Source organism: Rhea pennata, chromosome 4 (genome assembly GCF_028389875.1).
Source record: "Rhea pennata isolate bPtePen1 chromosome 4, bPtePen1.pri, whole genome shotgun sequence".
Taxonomy (NCBI): domain Eukaryota; kingdom Metazoa; phylum Chordata; class Aves; order Rheiformes; family Rheidae; genus Rhea; species Rhea pennata.
The window spans coordinates 10,354,881-10,380,110 of NC_084666.1; the positions used below are offsets into that span (position 1 = coordinate 10,354,881).

At 36.0% G+C, this 25,230-nt stretch overlaps 1 protein-coding gene across 1 annotated transcript; it reads right to left on the minus strand.

Annotated features, from left to right (window-relative positions):
• Window positions 1-2,644: 2,644 nt before the first annotated feature.
• On the minus strand, window positions 2,645-25,220 carry NOP14 (NOP14 nucleolar protein). The gene is made up of 18 exons (XM_062574550.1): window positions 24,743-25,220; window positions 21,770-21,904; window positions 20,889-21,030; window positions 20,300-20,445; window positions 19,750-19,884; window positions 18,164-18,286; window positions 16,846-16,977; window positions 15,238-15,529; window positions 14,616-14,746; window positions 14,297-14,382; window positions 12,414-12,549; window positions 10,653-10,754; window positions 9,626-9,779; window positions 6,843-7,002; window positions 5,877-6,024; window positions 4,753-4,871; window positions 3,821-3,976; window positions 2,645-3,474 (listed from the first exon to the last, which is right to left on the minus strand). Exons 1-18 carry the CDS (start codon window positions 24,938-24,940, stop codon window positions 3,375-3,377), a joined length of 2,595 nt encoding a protein of 864 aa, XP_062430534.1. The 5' UTR covers window positions 24,941-25,220; the 3' UTR covers window positions 2,645-3,374.
• Between the last annotated feature and the right edge of the window lie 10 nt (window positions 25,221-25,230).

Consider the following 25,230-nt stretch of genomic DNA (forward strand, 5'->3'; position numbering starts at 1 on the left):
ATCTTAAATACACAAGAGTACAAATGAGGAGTTTAAAGCAAATTACTACAGGTTTTGAAAGGAGTCCTTTTCCCTTTAACACAGTCCTGTCAGAGGCCTGGATTTAAGCTGATGGATGCTCCGACTGGGCCCTTAGGCTCTTTCAACAACAGCGTGTCTGTCATGGATTCCCCCACAAGTTAGATCTGGAGCAGCTTATCTAAGCTTCAGGGATAACCTGCCAAGTAGGCTAGGTAGTAAACTGCTATTCTCTTGTTTAGCGGAGCATTTATGCAGCCATTTCAGTGTGAGAAAAGGAGTTTGGTACATATTTGATACATAGATGGCACATACACGATATGTTGGGAACATATGACATACATAAACATGCATGCTTCTGCACTCTCCTACTCACAAATCAGAGCGTCACTGCACAACAGACCGGACAAAATACAGACGTAAGGAAAAGGTACCAGCTCCAAAGAATTTACAGCTCAGTTTGAAAACTAGTATCAGCTAAAATACAGACAGGTAGATGGGAGAATACCAGGGGAATTAAAGAATCTTCTGAGTTATAGCAAAAAATTCTAAAGGATCAGATTGTACTTAAGATATATATAGCCTATATTCCTAACTGTGAAGGCGTAGATAATGCTGATTTATAGGTATGGGTTTAATTCTTTGCCACTTAAATCAATGAGTACTTTCTCACTAATCTCTATGGGCTCAACAATGATACTGAGATTTATCCATATTTCAAGAGAGATTTTAATATGATGGTCATTGAGCCTGTTGATTCTCTGCAGAGAAATCTATCAGAGATCAAAGCACTCAATAAAATCCAGGCTGATACCGCTTCGTTTGTGATAGCTAAGAAAGGCAGGTAAGAAGTCTACCTATCACCTCTGCTGTTGCGTTTATGAATTACCAAACCCAATCTCATTCCCAGATGCTTAGTGTCCTTTTTGACTTAGTTCAGGGACAGCACTCCGTAACTCCCAAGACACAACTCACCATCAAGCAACTTCTGGGCTGCTTCTGCATCAACAACAGATCTTATACTTATCTGGCCCTCCTTAAATCCCTGTCTGGTAGGGGAAGAAATCTGAAGAGCCTCTGGGATTTGAAACCTTCACTGCTCTATTGCAAAAGGGCAAGTTTTCCCTCAACCTAAACATTAATATTTTGAGAAATTTAATGACATACAGGTTTCAGTCTTTCAAAAATGAGGTCTTCATCCTATCAGTATTTTATACCCATTCAGTGTTCAGATTACATGGAAAATTTTAGTTATCCTTCCCAGCATGAACTTATTGAAAAAAATGAAATGAAAACAAAAAATAAATAACAGGCAGCTGCAAGTGGTATCAAAAAATCACTGCCTCAAGATGAAAGTGCAGCTGTTAACCTCTCTGTGATTCTAATACTCTGTTGCGTTAATCTTCTGGAGCTACTTGCTGTTGGAAAAATAAAGTCACATATATAAAAAACAGTACCTTTGGACAGTTCAATTGTACAAAGAAGAAATAAACTGGGACTAAAACCCTAGATTGAAAATGCTGACTTATAGCATAAAGTGGGAAGTTATTTCTTTCCTCATTGCTTCAGTTTTAACTACTTGACTTGAACTATATAAAAGGTTTGGTTTTAAAGATCAGTTTTTTTTGCAAAGAAGAAAAAAAATCCTATGCTATGCCAAATGGAAATAAAACAGCAGGTACACTAATCTTCTGAAATCTCTTTGAAGACTCTGAAGATAGATTTACTGATTTTGGAAAGGCTAAGTGGAAATATATTTTGTTTTCAGAAGTCTGAATGGATTTCAAACAAGGAAATCTTGCTGATTTTCATGTGACATGAGTATCTCCCCTACTTGTACTTATAATCTAATGCATTCTAATATTTAATACAACTCATTTTAAAAGCAAAAAGGGCTGATGATATTCATGTACGATCAGCATTGCTACAGTAACAGTGAGACTCAGTAAAAGCTTATTTTCTCCAAATAAAGCTCTATTTTTTTAAAAAAGAAACATACATAGGTAAGCCTTCAACATGTCTTACCTTACAAAAAAAATTGTCATTGGAATTTAAATGTAAACCCTAATTCTTTAAAATCATATCCTCCTAGTTTTATTCATATTTCCAATATAACTCTCTTCTGATGGGAAAAACAGCACAAAGAAAACATTATTAGCAAGTCTGAAACATCAAAGACCAATAGCTAAATTAGAGTTACTGCCAGTGCTTACACCCTTCTGTATGAACAGTAGGCTATCGTTACTATTTCTGAGTTACCCATTAGCCAAATCACAGGGAACAAATCTAAAATGTGTTAGAAAATTCAAGAGGGTTTTGGGGGGTTTTCTTCTTTAAAACCTTAGCCAATTATTTTTTTTCTTTATAGGATGAAAATAATTTTTAAAATACTGAAAATGGGACATTATTGTTAAAGATTTCTTCATTTTTATGAGTTTTCCAGGAAAATACTACTTTTTTTCCCAATGCATAATAACCTTCACTGAATTTATCAGATTACAGTGAATACCTGGATAGTGATCTAAGTTCAGGCTAGCAACTTTAACTAACTGTGGTGTTGTGTGTCTTACTTCAATGTTTTTTCCACAAAGACAGTAATCTAAAATAATAATAATAATAATAATAATAATAATAAAAATGAAAGTATTTATTGGCTCTACTTGAAGAAAAAAATGCTTTACAATGGTCATACTTGGCAGTTTTCAGTAATTATATATACGTGATAAAACAAGTGGAAGAGAATTAAAGATGTCATTGTCAACTTAAATTAGACAGTTATGAATGAGTTGAGGAATTTTAGTTAACTGACCTAGTTTCTTACTAAGAATTTCAGATCTGAGCTCAATCTGACAATTATTGAAGAGATGAATGGATATACAGCTTTAATAAACCAGTTCCCTTAGTCCACTAAATACTTGTTAGACTGTCTCAATGCTACAAACTAATTAAAATGTTATAGCCTACTTTGCAAGTAGACTCCAATTAAGAGAGCTGCTTGCAATTGTTCAGTATTACAAAGATACAAAATAGACTGTACAGCAAAAAGCTTTTAGTATATTCAAGATGGACTAAGACTTGGTCACACATTCCTGAGAATTCTGATTATTTATCCAAGTGTTCTCTGTTATTAAAATAAATGGAATATACCACATACAAAAATGCTTTTTTATTTTTCACATGAAAACATGGATTTTTCTAATAAATAGGTTACCTTCTTTAGACAGATTTGATGGTATTTCCTCAAAAGGATGCAAAAAATACATCAAAAAATGTAGCTAAAGTCTACTCAAAAGCCATACGATTGAGATATTTTACATGGCAGCAAAAATAAGGTTCCCTTCTGCAGACAGTCCCAGTTAATTTTTCCTTTTTTTCCTTTTCATTGCTTTCCATTCACCTTCCTGCGTAGCAAGGCTACTAAGAAGCTCTTTCACTTTTCTCTTTCTGGCTGCATCTCTGTAAACAAATAAAAAAATCAACATATTTAATTATTTCAAAAACATTCTTTTGGGGAAAAGTAAGTATATTTAGACAATAATCATTAAAACTCCCACAACTCTTAAATTTCGCTCACACACACTTTAAATAAAAACATTCTATTTTTTTAGAGAAATGAAACTGCAAAGTTGAAAGCACATAAAAGTGCCTCTATTGAATATATCTGTTTTCCCCAAATTCTCAAAATATATATTTTTTAAAGCTTAGTATGGTTGATCATCACTGTTAATCTTGACATGGAGCAAAGAAATGCACACACAGACGAACAACCCCCAAGCTCGTGCTGAAACAAAGACTACATCACCTCTCCATGATTTCTGAAAGTTGCATTCTAGCCAGGAACTGGTTATCTTTTCGAATCTCCCGAATAGCTCCTTTAAATTCACGCTTATGCTTGTGAATCAACTGCTTTCTTTCTTGTTCTTTCTTGCTGCCTGCCTGCTTTTTTCCAAACTCTAAACTGAAATGAGAAAGTATTTGTGAGCACAAAACACTTAACACTTAAACACTTCAACAAACATAACTTTTTATGCTCAACAGTAGTGAGGTTTTGTATGAATACTAACTCAGTATTTTACTTCCTGCATTTTATGTGGTCATCTTGCAAAGCAAGGGGCCACGCCAGCAGATATACTGGAAGAACACTCACGAGAACTTCTAACTGCATGTCACCATCAAGTAGATGACAAACAGATAACACTTTCCAGAAAAACAGTTAAACTGCAAACCCCAAATACAGTTTTTTTTTTTTTTTTTTTTTTTTTCCCTGAACAGACTGAGAAAGTTAGAGCCTAAGAGTAAAATGCAAAATTGCCAGTGCCTTAAGTTGAAGACATGTCTGGAGAAAGACGGACTATCCAAACATATTTTAAGCTTTTGCAGGCATCCTCAACAGATGATTTCTATAGAAAAGGTCTGGTTTGCCATTTCATCAGTTTTATGGGGATAAACGCATACACTGTAGAAATGTTAGCCTCTTAATATTACTAGAATAAATAAGGCAGACAGTTTATGCCTCTGTAGATAATAAGCAACATATCTAAATGAATCGGCAGCCAATACAAGGCAGAAAGGTCATATGCCATTGGTAGACTTCCTGAATCAGAGCACAGTTGTATCATGTAAAACAAATAACGGTCTCTCTTATATATCCTGCCTTTCAAATCCCTTTAGCCTACTGGCAATCTTAATGTTTAAATGCACTTCTCCTCTTGCACCAGGTGTTGCTTTACTTACACTTTCACAATTTTAGGTGTGTACTGTTTCAATGGCACTGGCTTCTTCTTCTCGCATACCAGTGGGGTATAGTGCTTTACTTTATTCTCCAGCTCTCTCAGAGCGCCGTTATACCATTCCTGAAAATGCATATTAAATTACCAAAAACCAATTATATTTTAAAAGTTTATCAAATATAACTCACAAACCATTGTAAATTGAATCACCAGTAGCATTCTCCATTGGCTGAAGCATCTTCCAGGAAAAAAAAAAAAAAGTAATAATAACGTTCTTCCACTTGGTAAAATCACTGCTATTCATTAGGACATTAGTAGCGCGAAAACGCTGTAAGCCTTCCAGACTGCATAATTTTTAAATGCTTTCAGAAGACTATTACGATGGTATCACAGGCACTAAAAAAGGTCTGCAGATAGTTTCACCTAACAGAAGATGAAGTAATGCTAAAGCCAACTTAACTCAGAGACTGCGGTTCAGAGAGTCATTCTAAGGATGACTGTTCATTCTGTTTATTTTTTAAAATAGGCCATTTTGTATAATCTACATTACAAAATTCTATTCTCTAATGATATTTCATGATGCCTCTTTGAGGAGAATACAATTCTGCTTTAGAAAAAAGACAGATGAAAAAGTTGATTTGAACTTCAACTCCGGAAAAATAAACTGACCTGTTTTAAGTAATGATGTTGACAAGGCATATTTATATTGGTTTTATTGAGACAGTTATAAATACTATCCATCCATTTGGTACACTTATTTGATTGCAAAAAGGTCTTACATATTCATTAATAAAGTACAGGAGCAACTGGATGACCAGATTGCTATTGCTATATATTAAGTCACTCATGGCATGTCAGATTTTTTACAAGTTAGGTGCCATTCTCTTCAATTAGAGGGGCAGGATAAGACACACAATGAAAATATTTTTCTAAGCATTTTCCACTCTTTGGTTTCTCCATAGTAACATCATTGTGATTTTTGAAAAACACAAAAGGCAAATGGGCCTGACCTTTCAGTAAGTTTCACCAAGGGTTATGTTTGCTTTTTGTTTGCTTATGCACAGATGAAGAACACTATTTATTATTAAAACATTTATACCTATTATTTCATCCTTAAGGAAAACATACCTGCATTCGTTCAGGATATTCACTCACTGGCATATGTTGTGTAAGGAGTATTCTGACAGGATGCATTATTTCATGGAACGATGGTAGAGATTCATACAAAGCTGCACATTTCTTAATAAGATCAAAGCACAGAGCTAGACACGATAACCTGTTAACATACAAAAACATTTAACAACTTTGTTTACAAAAATGTAGTAATTTTTTTTAAAAAATATTCAAAATAATTAAGTTTGGGAATAGTAGCAGTGTCTGTAATTAAGATTGCCTAACACAATCACTTACGAAACTGTTCATAGTTGTTAATTCACACCAAAAATTTTATTCTCTACTATAAACAAATGCAAACACGCAGAAATCCATTAGGAACAAGCCTTTGCTTTGTATCAATGCACAGAACCAAAGCTAGTACTGTGTCTTCGCCATTTGGGAAGAGTAAGAAGCTTCCATATTGTTTCTAAAGGTATCATATGTCTTCTAAACAGCATTTTTTTTTCTTTTAAAATCGACAGTAAAATGCTTATTCATCCCCTGAACTAAACTATACCACAATACATACACAAGGTAAAAAATAAGGTTGAACAGCCAGGTTTAATTCTGGCCTTTCCTAGCTTTAGGCATTTGATTACCTCAGTGACACGCTTCTAACATACTGTTTGCACATAAATACAGTATTTGCTGCTGAAGAGCTTGGCAGTGCAAACTACTGAGCACTTCCTCTGGCTCTGCATCATCCTTATTAGTCCACAGCTGTATTCAACAAGACTGCAGCACACCAACAAGTGCTTTGCATCAAGTTCTGACAGAAGATTCTTTATTTTATATGCTACAGAATACCAAGAAAGGAAAGCAGAAAAATTCACTGCTTTTATTGTTACTCCTAATTTTTATCATGTCTGTCAAGAACACTGTCACTGAAATTATCCAAGAGACAGTCTGGGGTTTCTTCTGTTCACATTCCCTCCATACCTGATATGATTCATTTCCGTTCTGCTGGTTTCCTTTAATCCAGTCACAATACTCAATGGCAAATTTTGCTTTTGCCAACTTTCCATATCCTTCTTATCGCAGACCAAAAGCAATTCTAAATTCTTCCCCACTGGCGTAAATGGATGTACTACAGTATAACCTAAAAACCAGGAACAATATTCATAAACAGATTAATTCTCAACATTATTTCTAATGGAAAAAAAACCAACCTTGTGTTTATCTTTTTAATCGCACTGCTTTAGAAAAAACACATCAAAATAAGGCTTTTCCGAAATAATGGAAAACACTGGACAATGGGTACATTCAAAGGTATGTCTGGAGAGAAGGAAGAAAGTGCTGAAGGAGTGACAGCAGCAATTCCTACAGCAGGTACACATCTGCCCTGTAGGGAACAAGATGCTTAGTTAAACTGTCAGTGAAAATGGGGTAGTGGATATATTCAAGGGGAAAGGGCAGGGAAAGGAACAGGATGAAAGAGTAGAAGGCTTTGACCAGTAAGAGGGCAAAAAGCACAGCAAGTTGTAGCAGGGAGAGCCTATGGCTGCTGAGTATGACTGAGCATCTCCAGCAGTCTCTCAGCAGGGGCCTTCATGCACATTCTGTAAGTCCTCTTCCACTCCAGATAAGTGGTTTTAAAACAAGATGAGCAGGAAACACAAAATACGTACTGGGGCAGGGCATACAGCAAACATGTGAGAATCACTGGGCTAAATAAACAGAGAGATCTGTGAAAGAGAACTTGCAGAGCAGCAGGAGAGAAGCAGCAGAGGAATTTCATGGCTAAGGGAGAAAATAATTTATGGTCTATGTGCTGAAGTCCTCTTTTTTGTTTATTTTCCTTAAAGTCCTCCAAGCATAAAATGAAACTTATTCCAAAACTTTTTAGCACTCCAAGCTAACATTATTTACATAATCTAGAACTTCATATATGGCTCTGCATAGATAGGCCAGAAGATAGTATGTTCCAAAAAGATGCATGTGGTTTCAGTTTTAAGATGCAAAGTTGCAAGAGATTACCACATATGAAGACATTTGCAAGATCAGGAACTAAGATATGCAAGTTTTATTAACTGCTTCACTTGTGAGAGATTAGTAGATCTCATTACCAATTCTATTAGCAAAGGCTACCAACAGTAACAACTCCTTCACACTCCTTCCACCTCCATCTTTTCTCCTTTTTTTTAAGGGAACAATTGTTTTTGAAGACTAAAGTAGACCAGAAGCTGCATTTCAGTTGTTCAGACTGGAAGTTCTATTCCCTATCATTTCTTGATGTGAGAATTAATGGATCAAGCTCTTAAAACAACAGAGATCTATTAACTGATGCTACTTATTGTCAAAATTGAACACCCAAGAAATTTTTTAGTGTGAATATATCAACATACCACAGAATTAGATGTGAGCTTATTTTAAAATATTCTGTGTTGACAGCCAAGCCATTACATTTATCAGCAATACTTCCACTGTGAACGTTTTAAAACATGATTGGATATTTTGATACACATTTCAAAATATCAATAGTGACTAAAAAATTCTCACGTAGAATTTTTGATTCAACTAATGATGCTGTGCCTCTAATATATCTTTTATCAAGCTCCTCACTGCTAAACCAACACCATGTGAATTTAATTACTGCAAAATCATTAGCAAAAGTTCACGAAAAGCTCAAAAACTGTTTAAAACTTGGTTTTCTGTTACCACTAAATATATTTAGTGTTATACATATATTTATAGTTTCTTACCTAGTTTTGCAAAATCTTGTATTTTAACTGAACCAAAAACCTTTGTAATCATATATTCTTAAAGGAGTACATAAAGAAGAAAATACTTTTAAGTGCTGCCTAACCCACCCACTCTGTAACCTCTTCCCACCTTCTCCTAGGGTTGGCTGTCAGTGTTCTGAGAATCAAAGGCTTAGCTCTGATAAAGCCCAGCTGTGGAACCATGGCTCACACTTCTGTGGGAGCTGTTAAGCTGTGAGAAGCTGGAAGAAAGTCTGTAGGATAAAGCTGTACAAGATGAGAAAGAAGAAGCTGTAATGCTAAGATTGTTGAAAGAAGGATCACTAGGAGCTCAAGGATTCAAAAGGAAGAAAAAGTCAACATGGGAAGTTGTAAAAATCTTAAAAGAAAAAAAAAAAACCCCAGGGAGTCAAGTTAAAGTGACAGCCTTATTCTGCCTGTTATCTGCACAAGTTGCTAAATTTGCAGTTACACTGCAGGACTGACTAATTCTCTGCTTGTGGGGATACCTGCCCTTTGCTGAATTGCAGTAAGTTCAGGCAAATGAATAAAAAGGAAAAATACCAGTTTTATGGCATACTTCTGTGTTTTATCTTCACTCTACTGAAACCCATCCAAAATCCTCAGTGATACAGTTATTAGGTGAGAAGGGAGGGTATCTACAGCATTAGCTGCTGCCTCACTGTGGAGAAACAGGGTACTCATCAGAAATCCCTTAGGAACTGTGAATTTCTCAGTGCAGAGCAATCACAAGGTCTATTTGGAACAATACTGCAAAAAATACTGCACTGCAACATTATTCCATTTCCTTTCATTATTTAAGCTCTTTCTTTCAAAACCATTAAAGGATCTAGCTCATAAGAAGATGTTCAGGATTCATAGTTGGGGATGGCCAACCTAGCAGGTGATCTGGCTTTTTGTTCAAAACAGAAAATTCAAGGTGAAAGCTTAATTTTACTGAAACATAAAAAAAGACTCTAAAAGAAAACTTTATTACTCATTCACTCAAAAGAAACTCACCTTGGGCTTGCTTTTTGGGTAGAGATATGTGAAGTATTCCAAGAAGAAAATTGATGAGTTCTGGTACATATCTTCTAGAGAGAGATACATATTCCAGGAACAAACAGCATATGAATAATCCTTTAACAACATCTTGTAATGTTGTGATGCGACACTAAAAGAAAAAAAAAAGGAATGGAACAAAATCAATAAATGTCTATTACAAACAACTGTAACATCTCCCCAGAAGTAGAAATTTAATAATCTGTACACATTTAAAATCTGTACAAATGATACCCTCTGGGTTTTTGTGAAAAACATACCAGCTTCCCCTTGCCTAATTTGATACCTCAATAGAGAAAATATGTAGAATTGAGGAGAAAGTCTGCAGAGCTGGCTTAATCACTAGAAGATGCTACACCACACAAAAAAGTCTCTTTCTGCTTGCTTGACATACCTGGCCTGTTCCTAAATTTCAGTCCTAAATTTTCCCCAGCAGTGTCCTATATCCGCTTTCAAAAATTAACTAAGGATACATCACACTCAAAGCAACTTGAATCTCTGACAACAGCAAAATAACTAGCTCAGAACTTTCCAAACATAAACATGACGTTTGGAAAGAAAAATAAGTATGTATTTTTACTGCACACAATGCATTGCACCAGATAAATTTTCAAGGGGAAAAAAAAAAGTTTAATCTTTAAACGAACACCTTTCTTAAATGGGAACAAGTGTAATATATGGAAGAGAAATAAAAATAAATGATTTTATGCTTTATTCAGTCTGTTCCATTAGTCCCATGTAATTTGTCATATAAAGAATTCTTGTGTGATGTTTAAAAGTTGATTGCATATGATTTTGCTGTATTCTGCAAGGGGTTTTCTCTTCACTTTTCCTCCTAATAACTAATGGTGACTACCCTAAACACAAGCTTACCTTTTCAGCCCAGTTCCAATACAAATATTAATGATAACACATACAAGTTTGAAGTCCTAGAATGGAACAAAGAACAGAAGTTTTATGCTGAGATAAAACTTCACAGACATACCTTTGTAAGTAATTGACTCATGTATATAAAAGCAGGTGTTACAACTGGATGCCAGAAGTCAGAAGTTGGAAACAGTAGAGCCGTAATTTTCAAATAAATGAGCTGAATAAAACAGAGTAAGAAGGCAAAACATAGTAAGACATTATTCCCAGAATCTTAATATATTTTACATGTTTGTGACTGTAATGGATGAGTAACTGCCATGTAGTGGTCTAAAAATACTAAGATATAAATCATTTTGAGAAATTTGATGACATATAATCTATTTATTGAGAGGACTGCTAAGAAGCTTTAGAGAATGAAATATCCATCATACATCTACATCACTTTAATTCAAATAGGTATATGGATGAACAAACAAGAATGCAAAGCAACTTCATTTAGTGCATATAAGAATATCCTGGCACAAACCTGGAAGATTTGCAGGGGTGAAAAGGTGAAAAAAGGCTACCAGCTTGGAAGCACATAAGGAACATGTTAGAGGGCTACGAGCGACCTCCTGTCATGATTATAAAGATCTTAAATGATCACTTGCAAGGTTCTTTTGTGAATGGATGGGTATTCACATAGTAAGCTATGGGCAAGTAAACTTTTATCATTTTCAGCCCCATTTTTCTCTCTGTGATGTTTCTGTTGTAAATGAACAATTTCCTGAACTGTTTGATTGCTAAATACCATGGTCCAAATTTCAGATTTGATTAACTATATGCATAAGCAAGGTCCACTAAAATAATCACTCTCAGGAGCCTTAATTCAAAAAAGTGATTTGAGGATAGAAGAGTGATATAATCACATTCTAGAAGATAATGATAGCTTGAAACCTGACAAAGCCCACTGAAATAAATGAAAATCAGAAGTGCAATTGGTATCATAAGGGTGACCACGACAAAATAAAAATAGAAGTCAAAAGCTTTATACAGTACATTTCCTGCAAAATCCCAAACATCCTGAAAAAACACTCTTCAAAAGAACTCAACATAAATATATTCTAAGCTGTAAGACACAAGTCTTTGCAAGCAAATCCTTCAGTCTATTTTCCTTCAATACCCTAGTTATTCCATTAGATTGAACTACTTCACTAAGCTGGGAGACAAAGGGTAAGTAGCTTCCTTTGCATTACTTATGCTCTGTCTTTGAAACATTTTACTTCAATAAACAAATATTCACATGCTCCCTTCTTGACTTCCCCTATAACCATTTACCTAGACATCTGAAGAGGAGTCTGTTCGGATTTAGCACAGCCAATGAAATTTTGAAATATTAGTAAGAGAAGGAAAGTTAAGTCCTTTCATTATAAGCCATTAATGCTGTATTGACAGTAGAATTTTGGGGTATTTTTATACCCATAATATCTTAATGTTATTTTTGTTGCCTTATGAGATATTGCATTTCTACTGTTTAAATGTTTGCAGTTAACGTAATTAAAGAAATCAGGACATAACCGACAGCATCACTTTTTCCTATAACCACCCATTTAAACTTTGTCAGAAAAGTAAAAGCATGTTCTGATATGTAATGTGGGGTAGCAGTTTTAAGCTCTTTTCTCTGTATTAATATTATGGTGTCAAAATTCTACTCTGAAGAATGTTTTTTAAAACCTACCTCTAGGTAGAAAATTTGAAGTATGAAGAAACTACAAAAGTCATAGACGTGAATAATTCATTATAGCTTTTGAAATGCAAAATTAAATTTATTGCCATCCTGGCATTTCTGTACTAATGTAAAGAGCATGAGATTTTCTTAACAGTATGTGTTTGTTACCGTGTCTAAACCTGGAAACACTGCACGGCCTTTGACTTCAATTATTTCTTCCATGTCGTGTGCAGCGTCTCGAAGGACGAACTTAATACTGTCACTAGCTGTCTCAGGAAACATCTGGCAGAGATTGTACAATGGCCTATTAACAAGAAATATAAGTCATGATTGAGTTACACCATTGATGTTAATAAAAAACTGACATTTAAGCACCTATAGGAAGATTTCTGGTGTTCCATCTGTATTACAACAATAACTATTTCCATGAAACAAATCATTCTTCTTTAAGAAAAGCGACCCGTATATAAAATACACCCAGTATATAAAGTATTATTGTAATATTTTTGTTTTATAGAGACATGTGTGCGCAAAATGGGTTTTTAAATTACACCTTATGAGATGATCTTTAATTTGGTGGTTTCTAAATCCTAAAAAAACTAAAAAACTTTAAAATACACTATCAACCATCTGATACGATATAAATTTTTTTCTGAATCTCTTAACTCTTCATTTTACTGTATTAAGACATTCTGATACATACTAGGTAAGCTGCTACTCAAATACTCTTAGGCAATGTTAAAAAACATGTGCAGCAGCAATGTGGTTAGTGAAACCATTTTTTAAAAAAAAATAAAATTCCCCCCAAGTTAGGCCAGCTATTGGCCTATGTCTTTCACCTATGTGGAGATGCAGTCAGGAGCTAAGTCATAGTTTTTCAATTATTTTCAGTTAAAATGCTTTGTAATGACATTAATAAATCCCAGCTCTACAAAACAATCAAAATGTGTTTACACACTTTTACAAAGCTCTAGCATGTCTTAAAAATACAAACAGGTCAGTGCTCCTGCTGATGAATGCAACACAGCAATGAATGCTAAAGTTGCACAGACAGATTTTTTAAAACTGTTTTCCATTCTCATGAAATAAAAAAACATAGGCTGAAAAACTACATAAAAATAATTCACTGAAAGAAAGTTGTCTAACTTGCTAAGTCAAGAAGGGAATCACAGACTAATTTAGCTTGGAAAGGATCTCTGTATATCTTCTGGTGCAATCAACTGCTCAAAGCATGGCTAACTTCAAAGCTAGATTGGGTTGCTCAGGTTGCTTTGTGAAGTTTTGAGTATTTTCAAAGACAGAGATTCTACAACCTTTTGAGGCAATCTGTTTCAATGTTTGGTCGCACTTGACATGAAAAATATTTCCTTACATCTAATTGATACTTCCCTTGTGGTAGCTTGTGTCCTCTGCCTCTTGACCTTTGCTGTCTTCCTCTTGAGCCAAAAGCCTCCCAGTACATAAAATATTACTGTAATATTTTTTATGTAAAATATATGAAATTTGAAAATACGAAATACTGAGATGCCCTCTGTCATTTCTGTAACACCCACTTGAACTGCCCATTTGGAGAGAAATTGAAAGAATGCCAAGTTGAAAGCTCCCTGCAAAGTCTTTACTTAGAACTTCTGTATAAGCTAACTATACCAGTCTAAGTCCTGTTTCATCTAAGTGAATTCATAGAATGGCAACTATGGAAAAAAGTAAAGTTGCAGAGACAACTACACAACTGTGATTGCAAAGCTTAAAGCCCTCCATCAGCAATCTATACAACTTCATGTATGGAAGTTTGCATACACATATGGTATTATTTACCTATTACCCAAGGAAAACATCTTGCAGCTCAAAAAATATATTCTGAAGTTCTGAAATGGTTTTGGTATGATTTACATCTCGAGCAATCTATAAAACAACGTTAAAAACTGTTTTTTAACTACAAAGCTAGAGAAACACCAGTTGTTTACAAGCTACTCAGAAATGATTCAAAACAAATAGCATGCTTTTCTCTTTAGACCATAAGGGAGTCACAGTCAGTATGACTGACTACTTACAGAACCAGTTTGTCAATCGTTTTGAGCTCTGGTAAATCCAAGATTGCCAACTCCCCAATATACTCCAAAAGGAAGCCAAACAGTTTCTGCAAGAAGCAAAATGTTAAAATTATTATGTTTTTTTCATTGTACACTGAACCAGCACAGAAAAACAGTGATATAGAAGTTAGCAAATGAATAGTGGTATGTTGATTCTATTGTTCTTCAGTAACATGGAAGCATGCATACTTTATACCACTTCCTGAATACTTGCTAAAACTTACTCAGGAATTCAAAGTTAATTTTAAACCTTAAAAAAAAGAAAAGAAAAAAAGCATACTTCCAACTTTGCTTTGTTTCCCACTGCAAGGCTTGGATGATTGCATTTCTGAATCCTCTCCAGTATAATAAGCTGCTGTTCTATTGTTCTTCCAGTCAATAAAGATTTAAATTTCTCAAAGGACTCAGGAACTACAAATTAAAAACAAAAATTGATCCAGCTATATGTAAAACTCAACATATTTAATTCAAGTGACTTCTAACAAATTTCCAGTTTGAAAGTGTTATCTTTCAGGAAAAAAAAAGATATCAAATGGCCTTTACATGATCATCTTCTAAACACTAATAAAACACTGTATTACATGAACGTGTATTTAAGAATATATATATATTTTCATGTATACACACAAAAACATATAGATCTGAAATATAAGGTAAATCATTTTTGAAAATTAAAATTCAATTCATCCTATATTTTTTGCCTATGCTGAGCATAACTACGTTGACACATACATAAAGGGGTAGAATTAACTTCAGAATTAAACTTCAACTTCAATCATAGACAATTACGAAACAAACTTCATGGATGAGCAGGAGTACTTAAGATTCTACAGCAGAAAGAAACAGACTGATTATAAACCCCCTGAGGATAACATGGAACTCTGGACCTCTCATATGCTTACCAGCAAATGTATAGGGAAGCTCTGATCCAGCATCTTCCATTTTTAGCTCTTGTTCCTTCATATTCTGTGATTTATTTTCATTACATTTTTGATTCTTCTGTTCTTTATTTCCTGTGGCTTCTTCTTCACTTTCAAAGTCAGATTCAAGATCAGAGTGATTATCCAGATCAAGACCTTCCTCATCTTCAGCAGCAGATTCCTCCTCGCTTTCCTCTTCATTCTCATTACTTTCTTCATTTTCACCTTCCTTTTCTTCCTCCTCCTCTTCATTTTCAATATTAATTTTTCCATCCTGTCAGCATAAAAAATAAACCAGATAAAAGAGTGATAAGAAAGTTTAGCATCTTGCCAGAATCACCATGCAAAACTATTGTTAAAGGCACATGAATAGGATCTAAGGCCTGTTACCCTGACAAGCAGAAAATGGCAGCACCAGCCAAGAGACTTTAAGGAGAGAACACACATACAGATATAAAAAATAGTGGGGTCATTCCATGGGGCTGTAAGAAACTGGAAGAACAGGAGATAGTATTTGCCATACGCTATGCTGACTTCGCAGCAGTGGTAGTATTAATATTTCCTACTCAGTACATCTGATATGGCATGAAACAAAAACAATCATGCATCCAGCTATGCATGATTGCATAGTTGATATGTTCTATAGTAACTTTTCAGAAATAAATGTTATTTTTCTAACAAAAAGATGTTAAAAACTGTGAAATTCTTTCATTAATGTTATCAGGACAAGCTCCTAAGAGCTCAGATCCTCTGCTTCTACTGAAGTTTTAAGTCACTTTTACATTCTCCCCTTTGAGCACAGCACCAATTCCCTTGCCGCCTACAGGCAAGAGGATGACAGAATCAGTATTACCACACTTGTACCATTAGCTCTAAGGTAGTATTACTGTGCCATGTTAACCAGAAGTACTTCATAGGGGAAAGGTTCTCTCTGAAACTCACACTTAGGCTGAAATTTGGCAGAAACTGTAGCAAGTATAGCACAAGTAAAAAAAGTGACCAGAAAGGCTAAAGCTCTCTTTGGCCCGGTAGGCTAAAGGCATACCAGGCTATATTAACAGGAGCACAGTTAGTATATCAAGGAAAGCAACTAACATCCTCTTCTTAATACTTGTTCCACCACAGAGAACATTGCATCCAGTCTTGGGTCTCTCATAAGAGAGACATCAATAAATGGCAGTGTGTTCAGCTGAGGGTCACCACGATAGCCAAGAGCTGGAGCATCAGCCCTGTGGAGGACAGGCTGAGGCAGCTGCGAGAACATAGAGCAAGGCTCTTCACTGTGGTGCATGGTGGGAGAACAAGAGGCAACAAGCATAAGCTGAAAAAATAAAGGTTCAGACTGGATATAAAGAGAAACTTTTCATGGTAAGCACAGTCAGTGGAACAGGCTGCCCAGAAAGACTGTGTGGCTTCTGATCTTGGAGGTATTCAAGACCAGACTGGACAAAGCCCTGAGCAGTATGGTCTGATCTGAGCAATCTGCTGATGCCATTTTGAGCAGAAGATTGTACCAGAGGTCTCCAGAGGTCACTTCTAAACTCATTTGTCCTGTGCTCCTGTCTCCATTTCAAATATTTTCAATGTTACCTTGTAGGACAATAAACGTCTGTCATCTTTATCCAGGATAAAGCCATCAGCTAGATCATCAGCTGATATATGCTTGGGTTTCTTTTTAGTCTCCTGTTCATCTATTCCACGCATTCGATGCAGTCGATCTGCCTATGTTTTAAAAGAAATATCACACATTATGTGAGCCATGCATCAAGTAACTATACCAAGACCAAAAGGTCCTACAAATACTACAGCTAAGAAAATTAAAGGGAAAGAAAAAAAAAAGTTAACTAGGATTATTCTACCAGCTGATGAAAAGAATAGTGACTTGACAAATTATGGTCAAAAGCTGATGATACCTTATTTTGGGTGAGGAGTGGCATTTGATATGATAATCCAATTGTGTAAGCGCTTTGTCTTACTTGGAAGGTTTTAAACTATGTTTACCATGTACATTATGTAGTTTTGTTTTAGAATTCTTACACACTGATTTTTTAATGAGACATGTCATTACTAGAAGATGTAAGCTTCTAAAACGTTTTATGATTCTACAGCTTTTGTGTGTTTGCCATATCTGTAACAAGTTTGTTGTAAATACTAAGATTTTTAACTTATAGGGAATTTGTGAACTGACTCAACAGGCAATACTTGAAACAATCCTTCAATCCTTTTTAAAAATTATTTTCATCTCGGCAACCACCTAAACTTTGCATCAAACAAAAAGAAAAGGGACAAGAAAGAGAAAACATCTTTTCTGTTATTAGCTACTGAGCAGTTCTGAGATAACCTGAATGCACTGTATCCCTGAAATCTTAAACTTGCCCTTAGTATACAAAAAAAAGCAACATTTACAAATAATTCATTCTTTTTGCAAGAAGATTCAGAGCTCCACGTACTAGAAAGAACATGCAAATTTTCCCAAGCAAACCCTATTCCTCTGCAAAACAAATTTGTATGCACATCACCGCTGAAGGACTCTTGCATCACCAAAACAGTGAAGGACTTGCCAGTGTATTGGTTCATTGGCGGTGCAACAAGCTACTCTCCCACACTGATTTGCAAGCGCATCTTAACTCTGAATAACTTAAAACATTTAAAGGCAAATCAAAGTGGTATTATACTTTTATCAAAGAAACATCAATCCATTCCATCAACCTCACCAGCCACGTACTAAGCCTAGGATTTTTTTCTTTTACGTCAGATTGCAAACAAAACACAAACAGAAGATTTCCTGAATTCACCCTCTGAAGAATTGCAGTTTAGTAGAGACACTTTCAATCTGAGGTCAAGCAATGAATGTAAGCAGTCACTCCCAAAAGACAGGCTACAAACAATCTAAAATTGTAAATGGTACCTCCAGCTTCTGGAGTCGCGCCTGCTCCTCTTTGGCCAGTTCTTCTTCTGTCTTCATCCTATCTGATGGTTTTGCTTTCATCTCGAATCCAAGTTCTCGAACAATCATATCATACTCATCAGGCTAGAGAAATATTTATATAACTGTTTATTATCTTAGCTTTACTATTCTGCTTTGCAGCCACCCCTCTGCCAGTGTAGCAAGAAATCGGACTGTTAAGAAATCAAAGACTGTTTCAAGAGAAAGCTGCAAGAACATTCAACACAATATAAAGTCAGGGAATAGAATGAACGATTGAAATAGAAATTCACTACATTCTCCTGGAATTTCTCCTTATTTAAATTATTCACAGTTGAAAAACTTACAAATATTAAGAGGAACATGGAGCTACCGGAGTAAGGCCAGCAGAGGGCTACTAAGATGATTAAGGGACTGGAGCATCTCTTGTATGAGGAAAGGCTGAGAAAGCTGGGACTCTGATTCAGTCTAGAGAAGAAAAGACTAAGAGGGGACCTTATTAATATGTATAAGTATCTGAAGGGAGGGTGTCCAGAGGATGGGGCCAGACTCTTTTCAGTGGTGCCGAGCAATAGGTTGAGAGGCAACAGGCACAAACTGAAACACGAAGTTCTTCCTGAACACAAGGAAAAACTTTGCTGTGAGGGTGACTGAGCACAGGAACAGGTTGCCCAGAGAGGTTGTGGAGTTTCCTTCCGTGGAGATATTCCAAAGCTGTCTAGACACAATCCTGGGCAACGTGTTCTAGGTGCCCCTGCTTGAGCAGGGGGGTTTGACTAGATGATCTTCAGAGTTCCCTTCCAACCTCAACCATTCTGTCATTATTTTCAATGAGAACTGTTTTATTTAAATTATCCTAACTGAAAAAAAAACCCTATAATTATTTATTTTTTTCTCAAAAAGCAACTAAAATTAATAAACTAATAGTTTGCATTTAACTTTCTAAATACTGCGAGATGTGAGCCAAACCTTTCTTCTATCATTAATCACCGAAGTTTCTGTCACTAAAACTAAGAAGGATGCCGATACTCAGTGAGTTTAAGCAATGTACAAAGGAAAACGATCAGTAGCAGAGATTACATTGGACTTGTGAATCCCGTCTTCCTGGTGCACACATACACCCCACTAAATCATACAGCTTTTCTAAAATTTAGTTCTGATAATTTTTCTTCTTATATGCCCAGAAATTTTTCTTCAATTCTACATTTATGTAACACAGTATTAGAAAATCATACTTCTTTACATCCTTGAGAATTTCCATTTAAGATCCACATGAAATGAGGGAATCTAATCTTACTTTCCCAGTCAAGTACAATGAGAAATTCCTGACTAAGATTATCAACATAATGGAATACTAGCATATTATGCAGCACCTCAAAACAAAGTAAGAACTTGGGATATAGTACCCTCTGCTCTGTGTTCATTCAACTTGTAACATTCCTTTACCATAAATAGGAGGCAACATTTTGTTTTACAAAGTGATGAACTTTGCCTTCTACTTCAGGCACTAAGACAGTCAAAATTGTGACGTTTTAGAACAAAAGAGAGTAATCTAGCCAAAACCTTACCTTTGGTTTTTCTTCTTTGCCTTTTTTCTCCGACTTTGGGGTTTTGCGGGCAATAAGGGTTTGGATTTCCTTCCAGTCATTGTCAAGCTTTTCTGTGAGTTCTAATGCACTTTCTCTCTGATTCTGTCTCTCTTGCTAAGAAAATGAAACACAAATGCAGCGGTTATGTTCAACTGAACAAGACAGAGAATTTATAGCAAAAAAACCCAAATGCATTCTTTAGCAAATGAATAAATTTAAATATTTAACATTTCACAGGTTTAAACATTCTTTGTAGCAGAAGCAGTACAGAGTTGGATGGAATGGCGCAACAGCTGCATACAGAAAACAAGTTAAAAGCCAGCAGAAAGGGAGATACGGGGATGCAAAAGAATGGCAGATCCTCTATGCATTTCCTAATGTCAACAAGGTCAAATGGACTTTGTTCAAGGACCCTGGACTCCTTACCTAGAGAGACTTGATTTCGAAGTCACTACTATTTTATTCTAACAAGGTATCACAATTTCTGTCTGCAATCTCACTCATCTATATTTCAGTGCCCAAAACTCACCTTTTCTTGTTTAGATTTGGCTATCAACTCTTCTATCAGTTCCTTCCTAGATTTAGGTTTTTCTTCCTCTTCAACTTCCTGCCCACTTGGCACTTTTTTACGAAGGAGGCCTCCACCTCCTCCAAAGTGAGCTGCAGTTAACTCAGCTAGAAGATAAAAATAGACAAATTGTGAATCCTTCTCAAATTCATACATGAGTGATGATGCTGTTGGGGAATACCTCTCTGTTACTTGAGAATGGGAGCAACTAAAATATTTAATCAATCCCTTTTATCCCGATAAACTGCCACATCAAAAGAAACAGATACTGGACATATTACTTACACTGCTAAACATTTTGGGTGAGATAGAAACTTTTTTTCAATGTTCTAACTACGTTTTAGGTGCAGAAGTACAAGAAACCAACCAGAAAACTTGTACTTCATATGCTTCCTAAAGGTCTCTAGATACTGGTTTAAACACACCGCCCAATTACATGGTATTCTATTTCAGTGAAAGACAGTGTGGAATAAATGGTATGAACATAACAATAATAAAAGCAACAGTGAATAAAAACACAGAGCAGTGGGATATTAGCTGCAAGTCTTACCTGACAATGTTCCTCTTTCTTCTGTATCACTGTCACTATCAACAATATCATTTAGCTTTTCAATTTCTGCCAAAGACTGGCCATAATGAGTCAATTCTTCATCTTCATTAAGATTATAGATATTCTTCTTTCCAAAATGTTGCTAAGAAGAATAGGAAGATGAACGAATTAAATAACAGAAGATTTTTAGTTCCCAGACAATAAGTTTAAAAGCCAGTATTTTTAGTGCTAGTTCAGAAGAGTCTCATTCCTCTGCCATTTTTATAGCACTACCAGACCAACTCTTTCATTCAAATACATTAAAACTAAAGTCAGAAAGTCTGATGACTCTGTTACTCCATTTCTACCTTAACGTAACAGTAACTCAGAAAACCTGAGGAAGCTTGAGTTTTATCTATACCCCAGTAACATCAATTCTTAATACTTCTAGCCTAACTATACTTCTAGTCTAACTAAACTGATTATAACTTACACTTATCAGTTAAATATGACATTATGCTGTGATGATGACACACTGGAATCACAGATTTTACTGGTTGCGATTCCTTGCTCTAATCTAATTTCCAAATCATAACAAGTCTAGAACAGTCAAAGAAAATCAACAGATGAATCTGATTAAAAATGGTGTTCTTACATAGTAGTGCTCAAAGGCACTCTGAGAAATTTCTGTTTCAAAAAGCTGTCGTATGAAAACACAAAGTTTTCACAGTAAGCTTTGGATTCCACCTCAAAAGTTACTTTTTCATAAAAATTCCAAACTTAGAAAACCAAAAATAAAACATTTGCATACAAAACCATGACTAATAAGCGATCCTCTCCCCCCATCCCCCCAAAAAACCTTAAAAAGGCATATACAGTTTTTTTTCATTCATATACTCTACCTGTCTTTCCAAAGTGAATCGTTTTATCATCTTTTCTTCTGGACTTATTTTGGTGTTGTATTCACCAAAACGTTTATCTTTAAATACATTTGACTTTTCCTTTTCTTTATATTCTTTCAGTAATGTTTGGGTGCGCTAGAGAAAAAAGTGAGATCAAATTAAAAAACTAGAAGAATAACTACCCTCAAAGCTCAAAGGCAAAAAAAGGTTTCCATAGTATCCTTGCAATATAATCCAATTCATCATAATGCAACAAAAGAGAAGTAAAAATTAAATGAAAAGATGGGGTTCTCATGTGACAATATATGCAGATTCATTACGTACTCTTACAAGCTGCTTGTAAGAAGACAAAATATGACACATACTGTCTTACCTTTATTTCATCACATATAAAAGCTCAGCATTGTCACTGAAGAATTCTGATCTCAGTCTGCAACTTAGTATACAAGAATACATATTAAAGAAAGGAAAAGGGCATCAGTACCAGCTTAAGCTCTTTTTGTCTTGTCATCTAAGACATAAAAAACCCAAGTGGGTACATATACTTAGCTCCCTACTTCAGTGTTGAGCATAGGGTGGGTTACGCATCAGAGAAGTAAGAGGAAGTCTATCAGATCTGTATGAGGAAGTCTGTACAGTATTTACTGTATAGATAAGCAGACAGCTTTACCTCTCAATGCCACTGATCCAAACCTTAACAAGCATTATTTACTTTGCTAGTAAAGACAAGCCAAAGACAAGACCTGAAAATGTGATACTAAACTTTCCAAAATTTTCTAAAAACAAGACAAATCCTAATGAAAATGGAAGATAATTTATAATTTCATGCTGAAATTATTATATAATTTGTGATGGAAGAAAGCTGTTTAGACTCAAAAAAATCCATGTGTATTTAAAATATTAACTGAATCTCACCATCAGGTACTGCAGCTTATCCTATCACCATGAACTGCACTAAAGGAAAAGGACAAGTTGCCTACAATGGGCCTTTGCAGTCACGCTGAGCATTCAGAACTTGTAGATGCCCCCAAAATCAACACCAGAATCAGGCTTCATCTACTGCCATTGCAGTTTTACCTTCTATTTACTTCTCGCACACAGTATATAAATGATCACGCAACTTAAGCACTATACGAGAACTCTTTTACCTTAGTGCTTTGGATATGAAAGAACATTTTGTTTACCAATTATTAGATATCCTCTCTCATCGATTATTTTTATTCATACAATTTTAATACATGACCTCTCATAATGCACCCAAAATGATAAATGATTTTTTCTTTTGCTGCAGTATCTCTTTAAAAAAAAAACAAAACAAAACTGCTCTTTTCAGTAAATGCTTTAAATTCTGCTTGATGATAGACTGTATGTTTGTTAGTGAGAATCTCAGGGACAAACATTTAAGATATACCCTTTCTGCTTTAACAGAATCTTAAGTTTTTATTGTCTTTTTGCATTGTTTGCAAGGGCAGCTTAGAAACAAAACCCCAGTGCTTCTGTGTGAGATGAGGTAGACTGCTGAAATCCCAGAGGCACAGTATGAGAAAACATTTTCTTTGATACAGTGCAGTTTTTAGTCAGCTAGTTAGTGAAGCTACCTAGCCATTCTGACGGTCTATTCTGTAGTCTATTACAATGGCAGCAACGTGCTCAATCGAGGGAAAAAACAGAAGTAAATATTCAAACAAGAGTATAAAGTTGTTTCCACCAAAACTCACAATCTAGGATATCTTCAAAGTGATTAAAGAGTGAGTGAGAGGCTTTTATGAAACAGATTCGTATTCTCAGGAAACAGATAAACAGAAATAGATGAATGAAATTTTTAAAAAAGGAATATTGGGACTTTGGACAGATTCAGTAGCAATACAAGGAAAAGATTTTAGAAGAAAATAAGTCATCTTTATTTGATGTTGCCTAACCATTTCCTTTCTAACAAAGGATCTTCCATTCAAGCAGTTATACTTCTGGTAAAATCATAGATCAGCATTGCTGGCACTTAAGTTCATGCCTGAATTATAACAAAAATGATGTCATAAATGTAGACAAAGCTAAGTAGTTCAGACTTACATTCCCACTGTGATACTACCTACTCCTGAGAAAATCTGTTCAAATTTGTGCCTTCAGATAAGGATTGCATCTCCCTCACAGACCATAAGTAAGCCTACAAGAGCACATGTATTAGATTTTCTCTATTTTTAAAGTGTTGACTACTACACTTAAAAGGATAAAAAGATGGCAAAATGCACGAATTCTTACCATTCACCTAATATAAACAGGTTCTCAATGGCCAGAGAGCACAATAATGTAAACAGAGAGCTCTGACCCTGCTGTCAGCACAGAAAGTAAGGAATAACATCATGGACAATTTTAAAAGGGTCAAGAGTGGAAGATAAAAGTTACTCTTCCAAAGTTTTCTGAAGTCTTATGAGAGCAAGGAGGACACATTTTGCATCCCAAAATAATTCTACAAAGCAGCTATTTAAGCAGTGCAGCAAAAGTGATCTTCAAGTTTTTCAAATCAATGACAGTTTCTTTGTATCTATATAATTCCCACTGGAATAAGGTATAATCTTCTTTCAGGTTTTGAGTATTGCAGCAATGTTGCATGATCAGCAATAATTAGAAATAACATCCCACTGAAACTAAAATTAACTAAGACAATGAAAACTTATAACCCTTTGCACTCCAGTCCTACCTTTGCTTCCTGATGAGATACGTACTGTTGGGCCAGGGTAATCTGAGAACAGAATCATTCCCACAGATGTGACAGGGAGATTTTCACTACTGAGCCCTGTGGATGCCACTGGAGACATTTCAGCTGGCTCCCCACCATCATCTGTGCAATGTGAAGGGAGGAGCCACTTCTCCCACACATGATGGAAGTATCCTCTTATGCCACCAGAGATGGCTCCAGCCTGATCACCTCTCCACCACATCTGCACCTACTTCTCCTGTCTTCTGATGGCCTCTTACCTTCTTAATGGCCTTGGACCGTGAGACACCAGGCAACCCCACGTCATTCTTGGTTTTCCTCCCCAAGATATTAAACTTCTGCTTGTTGACCTTCACCTCGAAGGGGTTGCTCTTGACCACGTCCAGGGGGGACTTCATGGAGCGCTTGGATCCACTGGCAGCTGAGGCATTTCGCTTCCGCTTACCTGCCTTCCCCATGCTGGGCTGTGTGCGTGCGTGTGCGGGGAAGGAGAGAGTCAGCACTCACTCATCAGTGCGCAGGAGCAGGGGCTGGAGGAGCCAAAACGCCGGACAAAATGGCGCCCAGGGCCTCAAGACCTCCCAGGCCTGACCACGGCCCCCCGAACAGCTGCCAGGTCGCGCGAGACTTCCCCCCAGATCTCGCGAGAGCGGTGGGGAGAGGAGCGGAGCGGAGCGGACCGCTTGGCCGCGCTCCCCGCAACCAGCGTGCCCGGCCGCCACCACACGCGCACCGGCACCGTCCGCAC

Coding starts and splice junctions, on each gene's coding strand:
- NOP14 (XM_062574550.1), bottom strand. CDS start 24,940: ATGGGGAAGGCAGGTAAGCGGAAGCGAAATGCCTCAGCTGCCAGTGGA. Junction 15,530..16,845: donor GACGTTTATTGTCCTACAAG/GTAACATTGAAA, acceptor TTATGCTGACAG/GATGGAAAAATTAATATTGA. Junction 9,780..10,652: donor TGAGTCAATTACTTACAAAG/GTATGTCTGTGA, acceptor TTTTTCTTTTAG/TGTCGCATCACAACATTACA.